The sequence below is a fragment of the Tribolium castaneum genome, chromosome 6 (genome assembly GCF_031307605.1).
Source record: "Tribolium castaneum strain GA2 chromosome 6, icTriCast1.1, whole genome shotgun sequence".
Lineage (NCBI taxonomy): Eukaryota > Metazoa > Arthropoda > Insecta > Coleoptera > Tenebrionidae > Tribolium > Tribolium castaneum.
The window spans coordinates 7,056,974-7,076,180 of record NC_087399.1 but is presented as its reverse complement, the minus strand read 5'-3'; the positions used below and the strand labels follow the sequence as shown (position 1 = coordinate 7,076,180).

The 19,207-nt window shown below is 39.3% G+C and overlaps 1 protein-coding gene across 1 annotated transcript; it reads left to right on the top strand.

Annotated features, from left to right (window-relative positions):
* The first annotated feature begins 1,942 nt into the window (after window positions 1–1,942).
* On the top strand, window positions 1,943–17,413 carry LOC658297 (uncharacterized protein). Its single transcript, XM_064357465.1, has 20 exons — window positions 1,943–2,457; window positions 6,402–6,444; window positions 6,492–6,544; window positions 7,630–7,952; window positions 8,002–8,205; window positions 8,257–8,447; window positions 8,505–8,617; window positions 8,667–9,415; window positions 9,469–9,697; window positions 9,743–10,716; window positions 12,155–12,499; window positions 12,546–12,946; window positions 13,915–13,934; window positions 14,179–14,245; window positions 14,299–14,418; window positions 16,065–16,294; window positions 16,341–16,517; window positions 16,567–16,954; window positions 17,003–17,138; window positions 17,190–17,413. The coding sequence occupies exons 2-20, from the start codon at window positions 6,432–6,434 to the stop codon at window positions 17,239–17,241; spliced, it is 4,785 nt and encodes a 1,594-aa protein (XP_064213535.1). The 5' UTR covers window positions 1,943–2,457; window positions 6,402–6,431; the 3' UTR covers window positions 17,242–17,413.
* The last annotated feature ends 1,794 nt before the right edge of the window (window positions 17,414–19,207 follow it).

Genomic DNA, 19,207 nt, shown 5'->3' with positions numbered 1-19,207 from the left:
ATAAGCTTTCACATGGACCCAAATATTGAATATTTGTAGCAGGAATGGCAAAGAGTTGAAAAATAAACCTAAATTTTTTTGATATGATTTTCTTCCCACTGTCCTGGCGCATCCACCATTTTTCCTACAGGAATTTATACAAGTTTACGAAACTTGGTTTAACATTTATACAATTTTATTTTAAAACTTTATCTTTGCAGCAGGAATGTAGCAAAGAGTTGAAAAATAAACCTAATTTTTTTTTGATATGAGGTTCTTCCCACTTTCCCGGCGCATTCACCATTTTTCCTACAGGATTTTTATACGAGTTTACGAAACTTGGTTTAACATTTATACAATTATTATTAAAACTTTATCTTTGCAGCAGGAATGTAGCAAAGTGTTGAAAAATAAACCTAAATTTTTTGAGATATGATTTTCTTCCCAATCTCCCGGCGCATCCACCATTTTTCTTGTAGGAATTTATACAAGTTTACGAAACTTGGTTTAACATTTATACAATTATTATTAAAACTTCATCTTTACAGTAGGAATGTAGCAAAAAAATAAAAAATAAACCTAAATTTTTTTTGATATGATTTTCTTCCCACTTTCCTGGCGCATCCACCATTTTTCTTATAGGAATTTATACAAGTTTACGAAACTTGGTTTAACATTTATACAATTATTGTTAAAACTTTATCATTGCAGCAGGAATGTAGCAAAGAGTTGAAATAGTATTTTACAGTATTAGCAAGGTAAAACGGTTTTTACTGGCGAAAGGAGGGAATGACTGGCGAGCCGAAGGCGAGCCTGTCACCTCCTGGAGCCAGTAAAAACGGTTACCTTGCGTATACTGTACAATACTTTATTTGTTTCTCACTTGTAAACAAAATGAAAGTTATTAATAAAATTTGAATAAAAAATGTGGCTATTTTCGAAAATTTATCAAAATGCTGTAGAAAATTACTGTGGAAACGACTTGACAACAACGTAATTTATAACGTTGCGAACGTGTTAATTTTATAACTGGCGCTCCTGTCAGTTTTACTAGTAGCTAACTTGTAAAAGTGAAGTTTCGAAGTGATTAGACAGATCGGATAATTGACGTTTACAAGTGAGGAACAAATAAAAAACTTTAATTTTTGTAGACATGATTTTTCTTCTCACTTTCCCGGCGCATCCACCATGTTTTCTACAGGAATTTATACAAGTTTACAAAACTTGGTTTAACATTTATACAATTATTATTAAAACTATCTTTGCAGCAGGAATGTAGCAAAGAAAAAATTTTTTTGATATATGATTTTCTTTCCACTTTTCCGGCGCATCCACCATTTTCCCCATATAAATTATTAAAATTGTTATTCAAACATTATTAAAACTTTGTTTCTTGCAGTACAAAAAATTGTTGAAAAAGTTCCTGTAGTTGTACTAAAGAAAAATTCCAAATAAAAAAAACAAATAGAGATTTCTGTACGATTATTGATTAAAAAGCACAATTTTTTGTAAACTTTTGCTCTTTCTTTTTCACATACATGGGCAATTCTGTTGAAAAGCATGGGATTTTATCAAAATGAGGTCATTTGAAGCACGTGGGGGCCCCCATATGGGGCCATGTGCGCAATTAGCGTGTCGGCGTAGTTAAATCCCGCGACGACGTGTCGCATTATCGGGCCAATATACCGTTTAAGGCATCACCTCGACCCACGTGAAACATCTTCTCTAAAATCAATATTTGGAGTGTGTGAGATGGGCGCGCGCCCTCACCCCTTTGTCGCCAATTTGTGACCGGCAGCGGGACGAGATTTTTGGCGAAAATCGTCTCGGATTCGACCATTTCTTCTCGCGTAAATAATTAAAGAAAATTTCCGTGTGAGAGGAGAAAGTTTTGCAGAGCCGGAGCGGACGGTGGGCATGCGCGGGCTGCAGAATCCTGTATCTGGGGGCATCTCCCGGAGTTTACTCCGGGGTGTCAGTGCGCGTGGACTCTTCTTATATCGACATATTGGTGCTACTAATTTAAATAAAATTTAGACAAATTTAACGATTGTACATTAAACTAAACGTAATAGAGAATAAATATTTATATAAAATATATAACTAACAAAAAATATTTGATATTTAAATATAAGAAGTTTAATAGAAACGTTATAAAGCGACACGGTACAGTCGCACCTTAATAAATTCTATCAATTGTTTAATTGTTGCCAGTATAAAGCACGAATCAAAAGTTCACGATTTATTTGTCCGCATATAAAGTACAATTCGGGCGATATTGCAGTCATTACGTAAGTTGATTGTCCAATTTAGTAAACGCTTTTAGTAGATTTTTTCTGTTTTTTCGATTTTCCGAACGAAACATTAAGCGGGGCCAATTAGACAAATTTAAATATTCTAAATCGAGATAGTGATTAACCTTAATGACAACTATAGTTAAAGGATTTTACCCTAATCCCCCAAACATTTAAAGCAAAGGTAAGTCGATAAGAGCCACCCCAATCTCTTTATCATCGTTTCATTTAACTTGGGTTCGTTTTCCCCTTACTGAAAGAATTGCCACTAATCAATTCAATTTCATATCAAAAAGCCCCAAATGTGACGTTCATTCATTCGATCATTTATGCGAATGCAAATTAATCGAAACATCTGCAATTCAATTCTTCTTGCTTTCATCGCGTGAAATAATAAATGTCAGAGTTGGCAGCACTTATCCCAGTCGACTAACTTCACGCGTCAGGATGGCTTATTAAATTGTACAAATGCTGTTTGCCAGGTCTACCAACGGAAATTCGTGTTTGTGTAAAAACATGAAAGCTTTGTTTTTTATTATTTTTCCAATATCCAGTTGGAACTTCCGCCCACCGTTTTTTGTCTTGAAAGCTCTATGAAATCACCTAAGGCAATTTATGTCCAAAACGCAATAAAATGTTTACGTTCTTCCGAAATTCATTTCACGTTACGTGCCATTTTTCGAAACAATTGAATAAAAAACACGGGAGACACAATACACTTCTACCAACCTACGAAGTGAACAGTTTTTTATCAAGTTAGCGTGTTTATACAGGGTGGTTCATCTTAGTTTTTAGTAAAGCTAGTATTTTGATATATTTTGTAGACATTATTTATACTCTAGACCGCATTTTTGGGAACTAATTTTGATTATTATCCGTTCACGATTGTTTTAAATTCTCAGCAGGCGTAGATATATTTTTGTTAGGTTGGCCTCAGATCCTGTCAGGTACTGTCTTTATGACGTTGACTTGTCAAAAATTTGCTGTGTTGTCAGTTCTACTGCTTATTAATTTAAAATGTCGAAAATAGTTTCTGTTGATAAGAAAGTGTGTATCAAAAGATGCTTTGAAGGATGCAAAAAAGACAGACCCGACTTTTTTACCAAATGATAATGAGTAGAATAACAATAAAAACGTATTCAATTATTTATTTTAAAAACGAAGCAAACTGACAACAGTCCTTGGTTGTCAAAATAAATTTCTTATGACAACTCACAGTCCTCCCAAATAAAATGTCAGATTTTCATAGATAGTCCGAATTTAAAACAATCGTGAATGGTGTATATACAGAGTGTCTACCAACGGAAATTCATGTTTGTGTAAAAACATGAAAGACATGTTTTTATTATCATTCCAATATCCAGTTATTTGTAGTTTCCGCTCACTGTTTTCTTGTCTTTAAAGCTCTATGAAATCACCTAAAGCAATTTATGTCCAAAAACTTGTCCACAACGCAATAAAACTCGGGAAACACAGTACACTTCTGCCAACCTACGAACCGAATAGTTTTTCATCAAGTTAGCGTGTTCATACAGAGTGGTCTAGCTCAGTTCCCGTCTTCTGTAGCTAAGTTTTTAGTAAAGCTAGTATTTTGATATTTTATAGACATTATTTATACTTTCGTACGCATTTTTGGAAAATAATTTTGATTATACAGAGTGTCTACCAATGGAAATACGTGTTAGTGTAAAAACATGAAAGCCTTGTTTTTACTATTTTTCCAATATCCAGCTATTTGTAACTTCCACTCACCGTTTTTTGTCTTTAAATACAATCTTGTAGCTACATAAAATCACTTAAAGCAATTTATGCCCAAAAACTTGTCCAAAACGGAATAAATTGTTCACTTTCGTCCGGAATTCATTTCATGTTACGTGAAATTTTTCGAAAGAATTGAATAAGAAAACACGGGAAACACAGTACACTTCTACCAATCTACAAACTGAACAGTTTTCCATCAAGCTTGCGTGATTATACAGGGTGTCCCAGCTCATATCCCGTCTTCTGTAGCTAAGTTATTAGTAAAGTTGGACTTTCGATATTTCGTAGACGTTATTTATACTCTAGAACGTATTTTAGGAAAATATTTTTGATTATACAGAGTGTCCCAAAAAAGTATGATGTCATTATAATAATATTTTTTTAATGATAAGCTATTGTTTTTTGTTCTCATTTGGATATTCATTTTGCTTCATACATGTCCCTAAAGTTTTTTTTCAAATCGGTCACGGATTACTTAAAAAAAATAAAAAGCAAAAAAAGGCGTTCTAATGAGCACAAAAAATAATAACATGCCATTAAAAGTATTATATTGACGTCATATTTTTTGGGGACACTTGGTATAATCAAAAATACTGTCCTGAAATGTGTCCTGGAGTATAAGTAACATCTACAAAATATCAAAACTTAATAATAACTGAGCTATACTGTATACAAAGTAATTACAGCACCAACATTACGACATTAAATTCCCTACAATTTAGCTTTGAAATAATAAACGTCAACTTGGCTGTGCTTATACAGATTGATGACTTGTGGAAGTACCGCAAGGGCTACCAACTGCGCAAAAAGTTTTGGCTAGCGGCGGAAGTTAAGTTCTGTTTTTTTAATTTCCCGCGATCGATTCAAATTCGGTCTAATTGCCTCGAAATTCGTTTCCAATTTCATCATCGCTCCGACTTCCAATTCCTCGGATTTGTGTGTCGGCGATATTTTCCGAGGAATTGAATCGAACTCGTCGGTTGGTAGAACCGGCATCGTCAAGGGTTAAATCGGATAACACCAATCTCCAAGTACAATACATCTTATCTTCGTTTTTATCACATTCTTTTCGAGGTTTCTCCGTCGAATTAACTTCACGTCAACCTAATTTTCCGGCACGTCTTTTCACCGAAATATGATTAATTTAAGCGCGGCGGTCCCGCGAGACTTGCAAGCTTGCTCAACGTGAAAAGTGTATTTTTAATAATTCCGCCCGACTTATAGGCAACCAGATATACAAACTTAATTAAGTGGAGTTTTTCCTTTCATCACCATGGCGAATTAACTTACCGCCAATGTAATTATTGCGCGGCAAGCAGCACGTGACAGTGCGACACTTAAATCCATTTCAATTGCAAATAGGGGAAAGACAGCGAAAAAGCTTCAAGCTGTGCCAATTGAAACCAATTGAAAATGATAATAAACCACTTTAGCGGAAAAAACCCGGCGCTGTATACATTTAAACTTTACTCCCTCGAGGCGAGAAACACGCTCATAATCAGCCATAAACACAGTGTAATTCAACACAGTGTTGCCAACCGCAACAATGGCACGAAGTTCCATTTGAGTTTGCACAACTTACCGAGATAAGACCTACCAACGTGATAAAAATTTAAAAATACCTGCGCAAATATTCATGCAAAATTAACGACGCTTCCTGGAATTTATAAATACGAAGCGGTCCGAGGGTATTTTGCTTTTTTGTGTTGGCTAAGCCGAGGGCTCTCAATCGAATTGGAAAACAAGGTTTAAACAGTGTGACATGTTGGCACTCCTGAACGAGTTTCTTTGTTTGCTGTGTGATGAAGTTTTGTAAAAGCTCCGATTTAAAAGCTTTTGAAACGGTTAAAAGGAAAGTTTAACGACTCAATCTCGCGAAAAAACAAATTCCAGCAACTTTTTGTCTATTTCTGGCGCAATTAGGCGTGTGTGCCAGCACTGGATCGATCGTCAGGGGAAAGACTTGACATAATACCAACATGAGGACGCTAAAATCGATCCCAGCCGGTGATAAATAACCGCAAATTCTATGAATTATGATGGGCATAAATTAGGCCCGTTTTTCGAAAATTTTCGCACTGCGCACTGGTAACCGGTGTTACCACTCTGTTGAGTTATTCAAGCGGGAAATTGCAAACAAGCCCGAATAAACACGCCCACAATTATTAACCCCGAATAATCGAATATTCAAATTTATTTTAGGTAAATTGCGGTTGGCGACAATGTCAATATCAGGAAATTTATTTAATTGTGACGAGACGATAATTGTTTCGTTATATTGGCAACAATGAAATCGCCAGTATGCGTGAAATTTGAGACAGGTATTGTGCTCTAATGGAACTACAAATAAAAGTTTCTTTGTTGTAGAAATACTCCCATACGCCCAGTGGAGGGAAAATGGAACATACCGGTAAGGAAGCGCACTGTAAATTGTGGGGGAATCACCGACTTTTTCAGGTTATCTGGGAAACTCTCGCGTGGTTCTCAACCATTACGATGTCTCAACTCAGGTGAGTGGCCCGAAATAGAATGTAAATTTCTAACCCGGCGCATCCACCATAATTAAATTCTCAAATACTTATTTTATTTATTTGATGTTGGACGCTGATTAAAAACATCATTAAAAGAACGTAACTTTGCAAAATGTAATTGAAACAAATTAAATTACAATTGAATTAATTTAGTTCAGTCATTTCTTATAAATGTATAACGCAGTTGGCGTCGTTGCAAGTCAAATCGATCGGTCTGCCAATATGACGAGAAGAAAGTCGCTGGAAGGGGAATTACCCGCGCAATTGCTGTCGTTACTTTAAAAAGGTTTCGAAGTGACATTCGGGTCGATAAAACTTTAAATTAAGTTGGTAACAAACGTGTAACTTTAATAATTCCCCCAGCAGTTTCAAATCTTTAATTAATCCCCCAAAAATAATTCATAGAGCGTAGGTTGAACCTCGAAACTAATTACTTGTATTTACCAACTTTCGTGGGTTGAAATCCCCGGTATAAATGTCAACGGAAATAAATTTAGAGACGTTCCGGTCGCTACACTGGCGAAATTCCAAGAAAAAAAGAGGCAATTATCGGGTCAGTGTTGCCAATTCGCGGGCGCGTGTAAAAGGATTAATAATGCGTGGTTCGAGATATTGCATAAAACATACTTCACAAAAAACCAAATTTTTTAACTAGTGGAAATTATATTGTTTTTAAAACTTTTTGTTGTAAATCAATAATAGTTATTTATTTAATGAGTTTGAGTGTAAATCGGACGCTTTATTTCACAAGTGGATTTTTAAACCACGAGTGAAAGTTTTAAGTTTTGACTATTATTATTATTACTATTACTATTACTATTACTGTTACTATTACTACTACTATTACTATTACTATTACTATTACTATTACTATTACTATTACTATTACTATTACTATTACAGATTTCTCAAGTACTCAAGTAATCTGTAACTGAGCTGTAAATTACATGATTAATTGTAATTATTGGTTATTACATTTTGCCCTACACTGCTAAAAACTGCCTTTTGAACGCGCACTCGCGAATTATAGAGAACAAAAACTCCACGTAAAATTACCTCCCTAGGCCGATATCCAGCATGTGGCTCTCACTTACGAATCCGAGGACGAGATCATGGGTCGGCCCCATCGTTCGCGTCGCGGTACCGCCCACTACAGCAAGCAGGACATCCGCGAGCAGTACTGCATCTCCGACCGGGGCTTGGGGGCCCTCGAATCCGACCGCCAGAGCCTCTTCGGTTGCCTCTCATCGCACCAAAGCTCCCCTTGCTCAAACCGCGCCTCTTTCCTCACCGCCTGTGTTCGCCAGAAAGTACCATCCGACGAGAACCTCTACGACTTGTACCGAAGACATCCGGCCGACTACGCCCCCTACCCGAGACGCAGCAGGCAAGCCTAAACTAAACTCACGGCGCGAAATTTGAATTTGCGAGTTTAGGTACCCGTGGGGGCCCCTAGCACCGGAAATATACCGGTACGACGAGGACCTCAAGAGCTCCTACTTCCGCCGGAAGGTCCACACCGACCCCAGCAGGTACACCTGGATGCCCTCCGACGACGAGTCGGTCCGCATGGAGAAGCCTAAAAGCATACTCGAACCCTACCATCCCAACCCGCCTGCAGCCTCGCCGCCGGCACCCAGGTGGGCCCAAATAATGTTTTTCCTCTAGCATTGTTTTTTGATTGTTTTTAGCAAAAAGCACGTAAGTTTCGCCCGATCGCACACCATGGCCTCGTTCGACGACGCCATGGCCTCCTTGAGCTCCTCCTCGAGTCACTTGAACCGGATGACCCGGAGTCAAGAGCGCCTCCTCGACGTTCGAAAAGCGGAAGGACTTCCGATAACGCGTCAACCGGAACCCTCCGACAATCTTTTAATCATCGGTAGCTATGCAACTAAACAAACACGTGAATTGTTGGTTGACTATCGCTCAATTTTAGACAAGGTGAAACGGGCCCCCATGAAGACCCAAGCCACTCAGACCGAGGCCTGTCTCGGTCGCAAGCCCCTCCCGCCCGGTAACATCAACCTCAGCCCCCGTACCATTCACAGGGTGGGTTATTAAATTTTTTTGTGACTTTTTTATTGAAAAAATGTAATAGGTGAAAATGGTAAGTCAAGGCGCCCAAACCAACGGTTTCCTCATCAACGGTCGCAAACTCATCAAATCCTTCTCCGAGGCCGGCACTAAATTCAAAAGTGACTTTCCCCCATTTGAAACAATCGCCGATCACGAGCCCCTCCAACGCACCCAATCGGACGAACCTCCCCGCTCCCCCTTCATCGTAACGTCTCCTCCGCATCTCCCGAGTGACTCCTCCTCCCTGTCGCGATCCGATCACGAATCGGAAGATTCCGAATCGAAAAAAGAGATTTTTATCGATTTTAAGCCGCAAGTACCGACGGGGAAGGTGGCCAAAAGGCCACTCACCAAGACCGTCTCCGACGGGGAGATGCTGCTCGAGCAGAGGAAGACGCTCAAGATCGAGGTTCCGGTGGTGAGTGACAAGCAGATGGTGTCCTACAGTCACGAGCATATCGTGGTGAGCGAGGAGGAGCGCAGCTTCACGCCCTACTTTCAAAAGGCGCCAATCAGACACGAGGGGATTTGTAGGCAGCTGGGGGACACCAACGTCTACTCCTCCCTATCGTTCGACGACAACAATTTCCATACGCAAGATTCAATCGATGAGGAGTTTCACGAAAACCTCATCTACAACCGGATGTACATGCGGCAGGATTCGGTCGAATATTCGCCAAGTGATGAATGTGTGGTACCGTCGGTGTGTCTTTTGCCCGACAGGAAGCTCTCGCCTTTCGCCTCCAATGACTCTCTTACGAATGACGTCAGGTATGGTTTCAGGTACTACTTGTCGAAGCATTGGTACCACTTGTTGTTCCCAGGGACCATTCTGATGGTATTTGGAACGAATCCCAGGCGACTGTCCTCCAAGTCGACTCGGGTACTGACAACGGTACCGCCTTGAGCAGCTCCGAGATGACTTCGGTGACGTCCCCCGGCTCCGCCATTCTGCTAACGCCATCTTCCCGCCGCAAACACCTCCTAATGATGCAACACCAGCAAAGGTCGTCCATGGACACCGAAGCCTTGGAGGAAGAGTTCGTTGAACAGGTTCGTACCCAACTTAACCCCTCATATTTCATAGCTGGGCTTCAGGGTGAGACATCCCCCCGCATCATAATCGAGAAACCGAAGCAGTACTTGACCCCCGGTCGCAACTTATCGCCTTCGTGGCGCCGCAAAACCCCAGAAACCCCCGCCGAGTCGCCCCTCCCGGCCGTAGTCCCCGACTTGCTGCTCGCTCGAACCGACTCCTGCAAAACCAACACCGACGTATCCGAGAGCACCACCACCGACGACTACATCACCGCCAACTCCGGCACAGACAGCTCCCGGAAGAGCGGCTCCACGCGGGTGGACTTCTACAACCTGCAGGCGCACCTCCAGGAGAGTTCGTTCGAGAGCAGCAAGGGCGACATCTTCGGCGAGGATATGGTGGTGCCGTCGTTCTCGCCGCCGGTGGAGGAGCCTCCCAGCATGTCGACCACTCCCGTGCCTGAGGTGCGTACCGGCCGCTCAACTCCGTCCGAGTCGAGTTCGTCGTATGGAAGTTACAGCGTGGATGGGTCGTGTCCCGACCTTCTCGAACGCAGTACCAAAGTGCCTTCAAAGGATGAAGTCCGGTACGAATCGCCCTCGCCCACCAACGACACGAAATGGCAACAAAGACGGCCGTTCACTCTCGATATCAAACACCAAGCCACACTCAAACCGTCGCCTTCCAACGAAAAGCCCAAACGGGCCAAGTCGAGGACGAGGAGTCCGATGCAAACGCACAAAAAGCACTACCAGATTAAGAAAGCAGGGGTGTATGGACACCAAGCGGAGAACAAGGCCACCAGTGATGAGTCCAGCTGCGACTTTGGCAAGCACTCGACCAATCAGACGTCGCCGAGGAAGGGAAAGAAGGGCAAGGAGAACAACAGGCGGAAGTCCCTGCCGAGGTCTCCCACGCAAAAGCCCAAAAAAAGTGTGGAAATGCAACCGTCGAGCTTACCGGGGAGTTTGTCAAGACGGAAGTCCAAAAAGAGCCAACCGGAGGACGCCAAGAGCACACTCACCCTTTACAGGTAGGTGGCGCAACGAGCGGTTTTAGTTGGACCGAGCCAGTTACTAAGTCGGAATTGCCAGTTAGTAAGTCGGAATTGCCAGTGAGTAAGTCAGTGACTCTCAACAGATGGGTAAATAAAAATTCTTGAAGAAAGTGTACACTTTTTGAGAAAATGACATAAGAGTATTTAACTCGTCTGATCATAACACACTCATGTACAAAATAGCCATTTCCTAACACCCTGTGTATAAATATATTGCACCGCTGCTATAACAATCGTAATTGTAACTTGAATATAATTTATTTTACTTTCACGGAAAGTACTATAACAAAATCTTGAAGAAAACTTGTCGTGTACTGATTAGTAAGACATATACATTGAGGTTTTTATTTTACTGAATATTACATAACACATACCACTATTAGGTACTCTTATGCTCAATTTAAAAACAATTATTTCAAGGCATTATTAGAGTGCTTAGATCTTCTGTATTATTATATGGTAAAGAGTTTATTTTGCTGAACAGTACTTAACGCACATGATACAAAAAGTAATAATTTTGCGACTTACTAACTGGCAATTCCGACTTACTAACTGGTAATTCCGACTTAGTAACTGGCAATTCCAACTTAGTATCTGGCAATTCAGACTTACTAGCTGGCAATTCCAACTTAATAACTGGCAATTCCAACTTAGTATCTGGCAATTCCGACTTACTAACTGGCAATTCCAACTTAGTAACTGGCAATTCCAACTTAGTATCTGGCAATTCCGACTTACTAACTGGCAATTCCAACTTAGTAACTGGCAATTCCAACTTAGTATCTGGCAATTCCAACTTAGTATCTGGCAATTCCGACTTACTAACTGGTAATTCCAACTTAGTAACTGGCAATTCCAACTTAGTATCTGGCAATTCCGACTTACTAACTGGCAATTCCAACTTAGTAACTGTCAATTCCAACTTAGTATCTGGCAATTCCGACTTACTAACTGGCAATTCCAACTTAGTGACTGGCAATTCCAACTTAGTATTTGGTAATTCCGACTTTGTAACAAGCAATTCCGACTTAATAACTGGCAATTCCAACTTAGCAACTGGCAATTCCAACTTAGTATCTGGCAATTCCGACTTACTAACTGGCAATTCCAACTTAGTAACTGGCAATTCCAACTTAGTATCTGGCAATTCCGACTTTGTAACTAGTAATTCCGACTTAATAACTGGCAATTCCAACTTAGTATCTGGCAATTCCAACTTAGTATCTGGCAATTCCGACTTACTAACTGGTAATTCCAACTAAGTAACTGGCAATTCCAACTTAGTATCTGGCAATTCCGACTTTGTAACTGGCAATTCCGACTTAGTAACTGGCAATTTAGTCTAAAAAGATTTTTGTGTGTGACCCTTCAGCGCTTTCGTATGAAACTGTGCTTTAAAACCTCTTCCGTTTAGCCCTTCGAAGCGCCACAGCCCCGACACCGCCAAGCTGAAAGCCCTCAGTGCCGAGTCGCTCCGCTCCGTGAGCCCTGGCAGTGACAGCGTGTTCTACAGCGACCCCAGCAGCCACACCGCCGACCACCAGGTCCACTGCCTCCACTGCGGCAAGGAAGTGGACATCGTGACCACCGACGACCCTGACAAGAGTCTAAGCAGCAACGGCACCCAAGACATCGTGCAACCGCCAGCCGGTTTCGAGGATTCGCCTCGTGCCAAGCATCCCCCAGGTCGTCTGTACAAGAAACTAGACCGGAGATTTCGCTCCGAAGACCGCCAAGCCGACTACCGACGGCAAAAAAGGTAACTGGTGATTGTTTACTTAGTGTGCCACCACTAACAAACACAGGTACAAGCCCGACGTGAGGGCCAAGTCGGAGGAACGCGGGGCAAAGACCTACAGGGCGAAGCTGCGCCCCATGGCCAAGTCGACCGACAACAGCCAGGAGGTGCTCAAGGCCACCGATTCGAGTCCGAGTGTTTTGCCGGGCGCGCCGGAGGACGAGGACGATCAAGGGGTTTACGACGTGCCTTACATGGAGGGCTGCTGGATTTATGTGGACGAGAGGGAGGAGGTGCAGCGGAGCAAGGGCTGCACGCCCACGGAACAGGAGCCGCCAAGGAGGGACTCCGTCTCGAGCACTGAGTCCGAACAGGAGTTCAGGAAGAGGTATCAAGCGGTCACACATCGAATGGTGCATCGAAAATCCTGCCTCGAGATGTACAAGAGGCAGACGTCAAGGTCGTTTGGTGAGTGCCGCCAGATTTAACGTAAAAAACATAAAAAAATGTCTTTCAAGAAAGTTTTTATTTAAAAGATGCACAAAGAGTAGAAAATACACAGCACAGGAGAATATTTTTGCTTACAGATTAGAATTCTAATAGTATATATATATATATATATATATTATGAGTGATAGAAATGCATCAATATATGCGAGTGAGAATTTTGACCCACGAGTGCGCTTGCGCACTCGTGGGATACTTCTCACGAACTTTCCCGAACTTCACGAACGTTTTTCCCCTTCACCACAGAATAACAGGTTTTACAGAAACGCATCTGTCCTTGTCCCGATAGAGCGAACGTGTCACTAGCACATCTATTGTGGCCAGCGCGTACTAAGTGTTATCGCGGGCGATTTGAATTGCCCGTAGTTACTTTTCTTTTAGTTTGATTGCATTTTTCGTATTGTTTCTAAATATTCACAACAATAGTTGCTAATAACACTTTCTGATGTTAGACAACTATTGTTGCTGAATATTTACAAAGAATACGAAAAATAAAATATGAGAATAAATAAAGACAATAAACGTGTAATAAAAATTTATTATCACTAGTCAATATACACGATACGATAACTATAAACTAATGATTGATCCATCAAATTATTTATATTCCCACAATAAAAAAGTTCAAAAAAACACACACGAAAAAAAAAACACAAAACAGTACTAATATCACATAAAACAAAGCCGAAGGCGAACACCAAACAAACGAAGCACAAAATGGCGATTTGCACAATGGCAATATTTACTTTTTAACTGACAGCTGTATCTCTCTTGTGAGAGAAATTTGATTTCTTTCAGCGAAAACAGTGATATAATGTACGTAAAAAACTGCACCTGTAAGAAAAAATTTATAAAAGCTTTGGAAGCAGTGGTCAGTTTAAGAAAGTTCAATTGCGCCCATTGGGTTATGGCTGTATATTAATTTTCAGATGAGTATTTAGACGGAACAGCCTGTATATAAGTAAAAAAAATTGGGCTATTACAACCAAGTGTATTTCATTGGGAAAATCGATCAAATTATGTAGTTTAATTAAAACGGCAGAAGGGCCGGGTTTTTCCCCCTCTTTATAAATACCTTCATCATCGGTGAATGGAGCTCGCATTCATGCGCCTCATAACATAAATAATGAGTAAAGCAGAGCGTGTTATTAATAGAAAAGTGAAGAATGCGCCCGAAATAACTCTCACTTCAGTATTCGCGTAAAAATGAAACGGTTATAAAGTCATTCCGTTGTGGCGGTGCTCTCACCATGGCCTTAGGTATGCCCTATTTTTTTTTTTTTTAATGACGTGACTTAACATTTCACGTAAAGGAACATCGCTGCCGCCCGACGACCAATTGCGCACCAAACTCGAAGAAATCCTTAAATTAATGTTGGTTATTTGGTGCCGGGAGAACCAAGCCTTGAACCTCGTCGCGAACCAAAAAAATGGTACCTTTTCACACTAATCGTACTAATAAAACACTAATAAAAGCTAGGTTGTGATGTATTTTAAATAAAATTTGCTAAGAAAAAATAATAAAACCACTTATAAAACGCTGTGCCACTCACTTGCTAAGTTATGCTATACGTACAGTCATGGTCAAAAAGAATGACACCCCGTTTGGCTAGTTTATAAACCAGCTGGATAGTTTGTAAATTAACCTGTTTGTTAAAATTTATGACCAAAAAGATTTTAGTCGAACTTCTGTACGTATTTTTGTTCGCAGTTTGCAACACTGTAAACGGATTCGATTATCTTTAACATTTATTTGACGTACAACTCGACAATATTGTTAAATTGTTGTTAGCTGGAAAAGTATTCCATTGGTATCCTTTAAAATTTGAATTCAGTATTGCCAACAAACTCAATATTTCTGGATCAGTCTGTACAAAATAAAGAATGCACAATACGTTACATAATAAATGGCACTCAAATTATTAAATTCAACACCTCACAAGATAAATAGAAAAAAAAGGCACCTACCTTCATATGGCTTCTGCGTTGGCTACTGTTTGTAGCAAGACAATAAAAATAAATTAAAAACAACACCAATAAAAAAATCTTTATTTGCATGAAAATTACAATAAGCAACATAATTTTACAGTGTAAAAAACAATCAACAATACCTATTATATTTAAGGATTGCTCTAATTGGTCAAAATACTAAGTAATTTGTCCAGCAAGAACCACGTGGAGGTTTAGAGCATTCTTGCCAGGAAAAAAGGATATAAGGATGAGGTAAACAATGATTATTTGAAAATGAAGGGAATAAATATAATATAAATATAATATAAATAATATAAATATAATATATAATAATAAATATAATATAAATATAAACAAAAATTATTATCCTTAAATTAATGTTGGTTATTTGGTGCCGGGACAACCAAGCCTTGAACCTCGTCACGAACCAAAAAAATGGTACCTTTTCACACTAATCGCACTAATAAAAGCTAGGTTGTGATGTATTTTAAATAAAATTTGCTAAAAAAAATAATAATACCACTTATAAAACGCTGTACCACTCACTTGCTAAGTTATGGTATACGTACAGTCATGGTCAAAAAGAATGACACCTCGTTTGGCTAGTTTATAAACTAGCTGGATAGTTTGTAAATTAACCTGTTTGTTAAAATGACCAAAAAGATTTTAGTCGAACTTTTCTTGTCCGGTTCGGGTGGTAGGAGTGTCATTGTTTTTGATAGTGACTGTACATGAACTGAAAGTAGTTTAGACGAGAAGATCCGATTAAAAAACATTTTTAATGAAACCTAAAGTTTGTTTTAAAGAATGGACAAACTCAGTGATAGAGGGAAGTAAAAGGGATTTCGATTGATTTTTTTTAATATAAATAATTTAAATAATCTTCAGAAGATTAAGTGAAGTAAATAATAATAATATATGTATACCTTTCTCGTTTTCTATACAAATATTGGATACTTCATTTAATTGTGTTTATACTTACTGGTTTCACATAGCGTTTATAATTTTTACCTAGCGTTTACGATTTTTTACAATTTTCATTTAGAGTTCATTGTATTCACCCAGCGTTTAATGAATGTTTTCCCAAACTTTTGTGTTTTTCCCCCAGAATGCGACAAGACCGTGGTGGTCCATCGCGAGTCCGGCGAGTTCGGGTTCCGCATCCACGGCTCAAAGCCGGTGGTCGTCTCCGCCATAGAGCCTGGAACTCCAGCTGAAACTTCCGGCCTCGAAGTCGGCGACATCGTATTGGCCGTGAACGGCGTGAGTGTCCTTGACAAGAGCCACTCCGAAGTGGTGAAAATCGCCCACGCTGGCAGCGACACCCTCTCCTTGGAGGTACCCCCACCCCTGTAATAACACTACCCCAATGGTCAAATTCCAGGTAGCTCGGACTTGCTACGCCCTCAACAGCCCCCACGACGAGCATTCCACAGCCCTCTACAGCGGCTATTTATGGAAACTAAGCGGTTACGCGTCGGGCAATCTGTCAAACAAGTGGATTCGGCGTTGGTTCTGTCTCAAACAAAACAATTGCCTTTATTACTACAAGACTGATTCGGTAAGTTAGTCATGTGTGGTGAGCCACGCCCGCTTAACCACGCCCCTAGGAGAAGCAGCCAGTGGGAGTGGTGATGCTGTTCGACCACGAGGTGCGCAAGCAGAGCGACGACGAAGAGGGCGTGTCCAAGAACCACCGATTTGTTATTTACAAGCCGGAGGCGGTGCCCTTGCATCTGGCCGCCGATAATGGCACCGCCCTCAACCGGTGGTACGATGTGATCAGTCGAGCGATCAGTGACAGTCAAACGGTTGATGAGTTTTTGGAAAAAACGAAAAAGAATCTGACTTTGGCGCCAAATTCAATTTCGAACCCGGATTGCTTCGGGTATTTGGTCAAGTTGGGGACCCAGTGGAAGTCCTGGAGTAAGCGCTACTGTGTCCTGAAGGACGCCTGTTTGTACTTTTATCAAGACGCAGGGTCCAAGTGTGCGTTCGGTGAGAAATTCAAATTTTGCCGCGTTTTTTTCTGATGCGTTTTTCAAGGAGTTGCCTATTTGCAAGGCTATAGAGTCCAACAGTCGATCACGGGGAATAAGAAGCACGCATTTGAGATAATTCCACCTGATCCGAGCAAAAAACATTTCTACTTTCACACCGAATCGGACGCTGACCGAAAACGGTAAGAGAAAAAATTTGATGTACGACACAAAGTTATACGTTTTTTTTTTAGATGGATCGCCGCACTTGAATACTCGATCGACCGATGGCTGAAAATACAATAACTTGATGTCTATATCACCTGTAGATGCATGATGTTTTTCATATAATTTCGAAGAAATCATTTTGCTCAATTATTTCCTTGTATTATCGTTTATAATAAAACTTTGGTACTATACTTAATGCACTGCCATTGTAAATACTCAAAAGTACTAATAAAAATCCAGTCACCTTGGACCACCAAAATTCAAATTTCCCGCCTGACCTGTCACTGAAAATACAATCGAACCTCTACATCTCGAACAATGATTAATTATAAGAAAATGAAGGAAATAAAGGAATTAATGCACCTACCTTTATGTGGCTTCTGCGTTGGCTACTATTTGTAGCAAAAAAAATGAAAACAACACCATTAAAAATCTTTATTTGCATGAGAGTTACAAACGACTTGCATCAATATTATACAAAATGTATTTCTACTTATTTTATTTAAGGATTGCTCTAATTGGTCAAATTAGGTAATAACTAATTTGTCCAGCAAGAACCACGTGGAGGTTTAGAGCATTCTTGCCAGGAAAAGAGGAAATAAGGATGAGGTAAACAATGATTGTTTGAAAATAAAGGGAAAAAAGAAAATACTGGTTTGCGAAATGAAAAAGTAGTACACAAAAATCTTTTTTTTTCACTTGGCGTTAAATACATAAATGCTCTTACCTTTAAACAATTTGTAGCAAAACCTAAAAAATAAATTAAAAACACAACAAAAAAAAATTATTTGTATGAAAGTTACAACAAGCGACTTTAATAAATATTATACAGAATAAAGAATACACAATACGGTATAATATATGGCACACAAGCTATTAAATTCCATATTTCACAAGATAAAAAGCAAAAAAATGCACCTACCTTCATATGGCTTCTGCGTTGGTTGTTTGTAGCAAGATATTAAAAAAATAAAAACAACACCAATAAAAAATCTTTATTTGCAATAAAAGTTACAACAAGCGGCTTTTATCAATATTAAACCAAATAAAGAATACACAATACGTTTCAATATGTGGCACTCAAATTAATAAATTCATCACCTCAGTAGATAAATGCACCTACCTTTTTATCGCTTCCACGTTGGCTACCGTTTGTAGCATTAAAAAAAAATTAAAAGAACGCCAATAAAAAAAGCTTTATTTGCATTAAATTTAGAGCAAGCGACTTTCATCGATCGAAATTAAAGACAAAATTAATAAGTGGCATTAAATTGTTTGAGTGTTTTATTTTATTTATAGTTACTGTATTTAAAACGTGTCACTCAAATTATGACTTTTCAACACCGCATTTAGAGCCGGTGTACACAACATTATGATTGCAATTAACTTTTATGGAATTATTGGTTTGTGAAATAAAAAAATACGACACAAAAATAAAATGGACGTACCTGTGTATCGCTTCCACGTTGGCTACCGTTTGTAGCATAAAAAAAAATATAATAAAAATGAAACCAAAAAAAAAGCTTTATTTGCATTAAATTTTGAGCAAGCCACTTTCATCGAATGAAATTAAAGACAAAATTAATACGTGGCATTAAATTGTTTGAGTGTTTTATTTTACTTTTAGTTACTGAATTTAAAATGTGTCACTCAAACTATGACTTTTCAACACCGTATTTAGAGCCGGTGTACACAACATTATAATTGCAATTAAATTTTAAGGAATTATTGATTTGTGAAATAAAAAAAATACGACACAAAAATAAAATGGACGTACCTGTGTATCGCTTCCACGTTGGCTACCGTTTGTAGCATAAAAAAAAATATAATAAAAATGAAACCAAAAAAAAAGCTTTATTTGCATTAAATTTTGAGCAAGCCACTTTCATCGATTGAAATTAAAGACAAAATTAATACGTGGCAATAAATTGTTTGAGTGTTTGATTTAATTTTTAGTTACTGAATTAAAAATGAGTCACTCAAACTATGACTTTTCAACACCGTATTTAGAGCCGGTGTACACAACATTATGATTGCAATTAAA

What these genes read in the sequence shown, in the direction of transcription:
- LOC658297 (XM_064357465.1), top strand. An exon ending in GCCTCGCCGCCGGCACCCAG is followed by an intron (nt 8,206 to 8,256) that starts GTGGGCCCAAAT and finishes GATTGTTTTTAG; the next exon opens with CAAAAAGCACGTAAGTTTCG. An exon ending in AGCACACTCACCCTTTACAG is followed by an intron (nt 10,717 to 12,154) that starts GTAGGTGGCGCA and finishes TCTTCCGTTTAG; the next exon opens with CCCTTCGAAGCGCCACAGCC.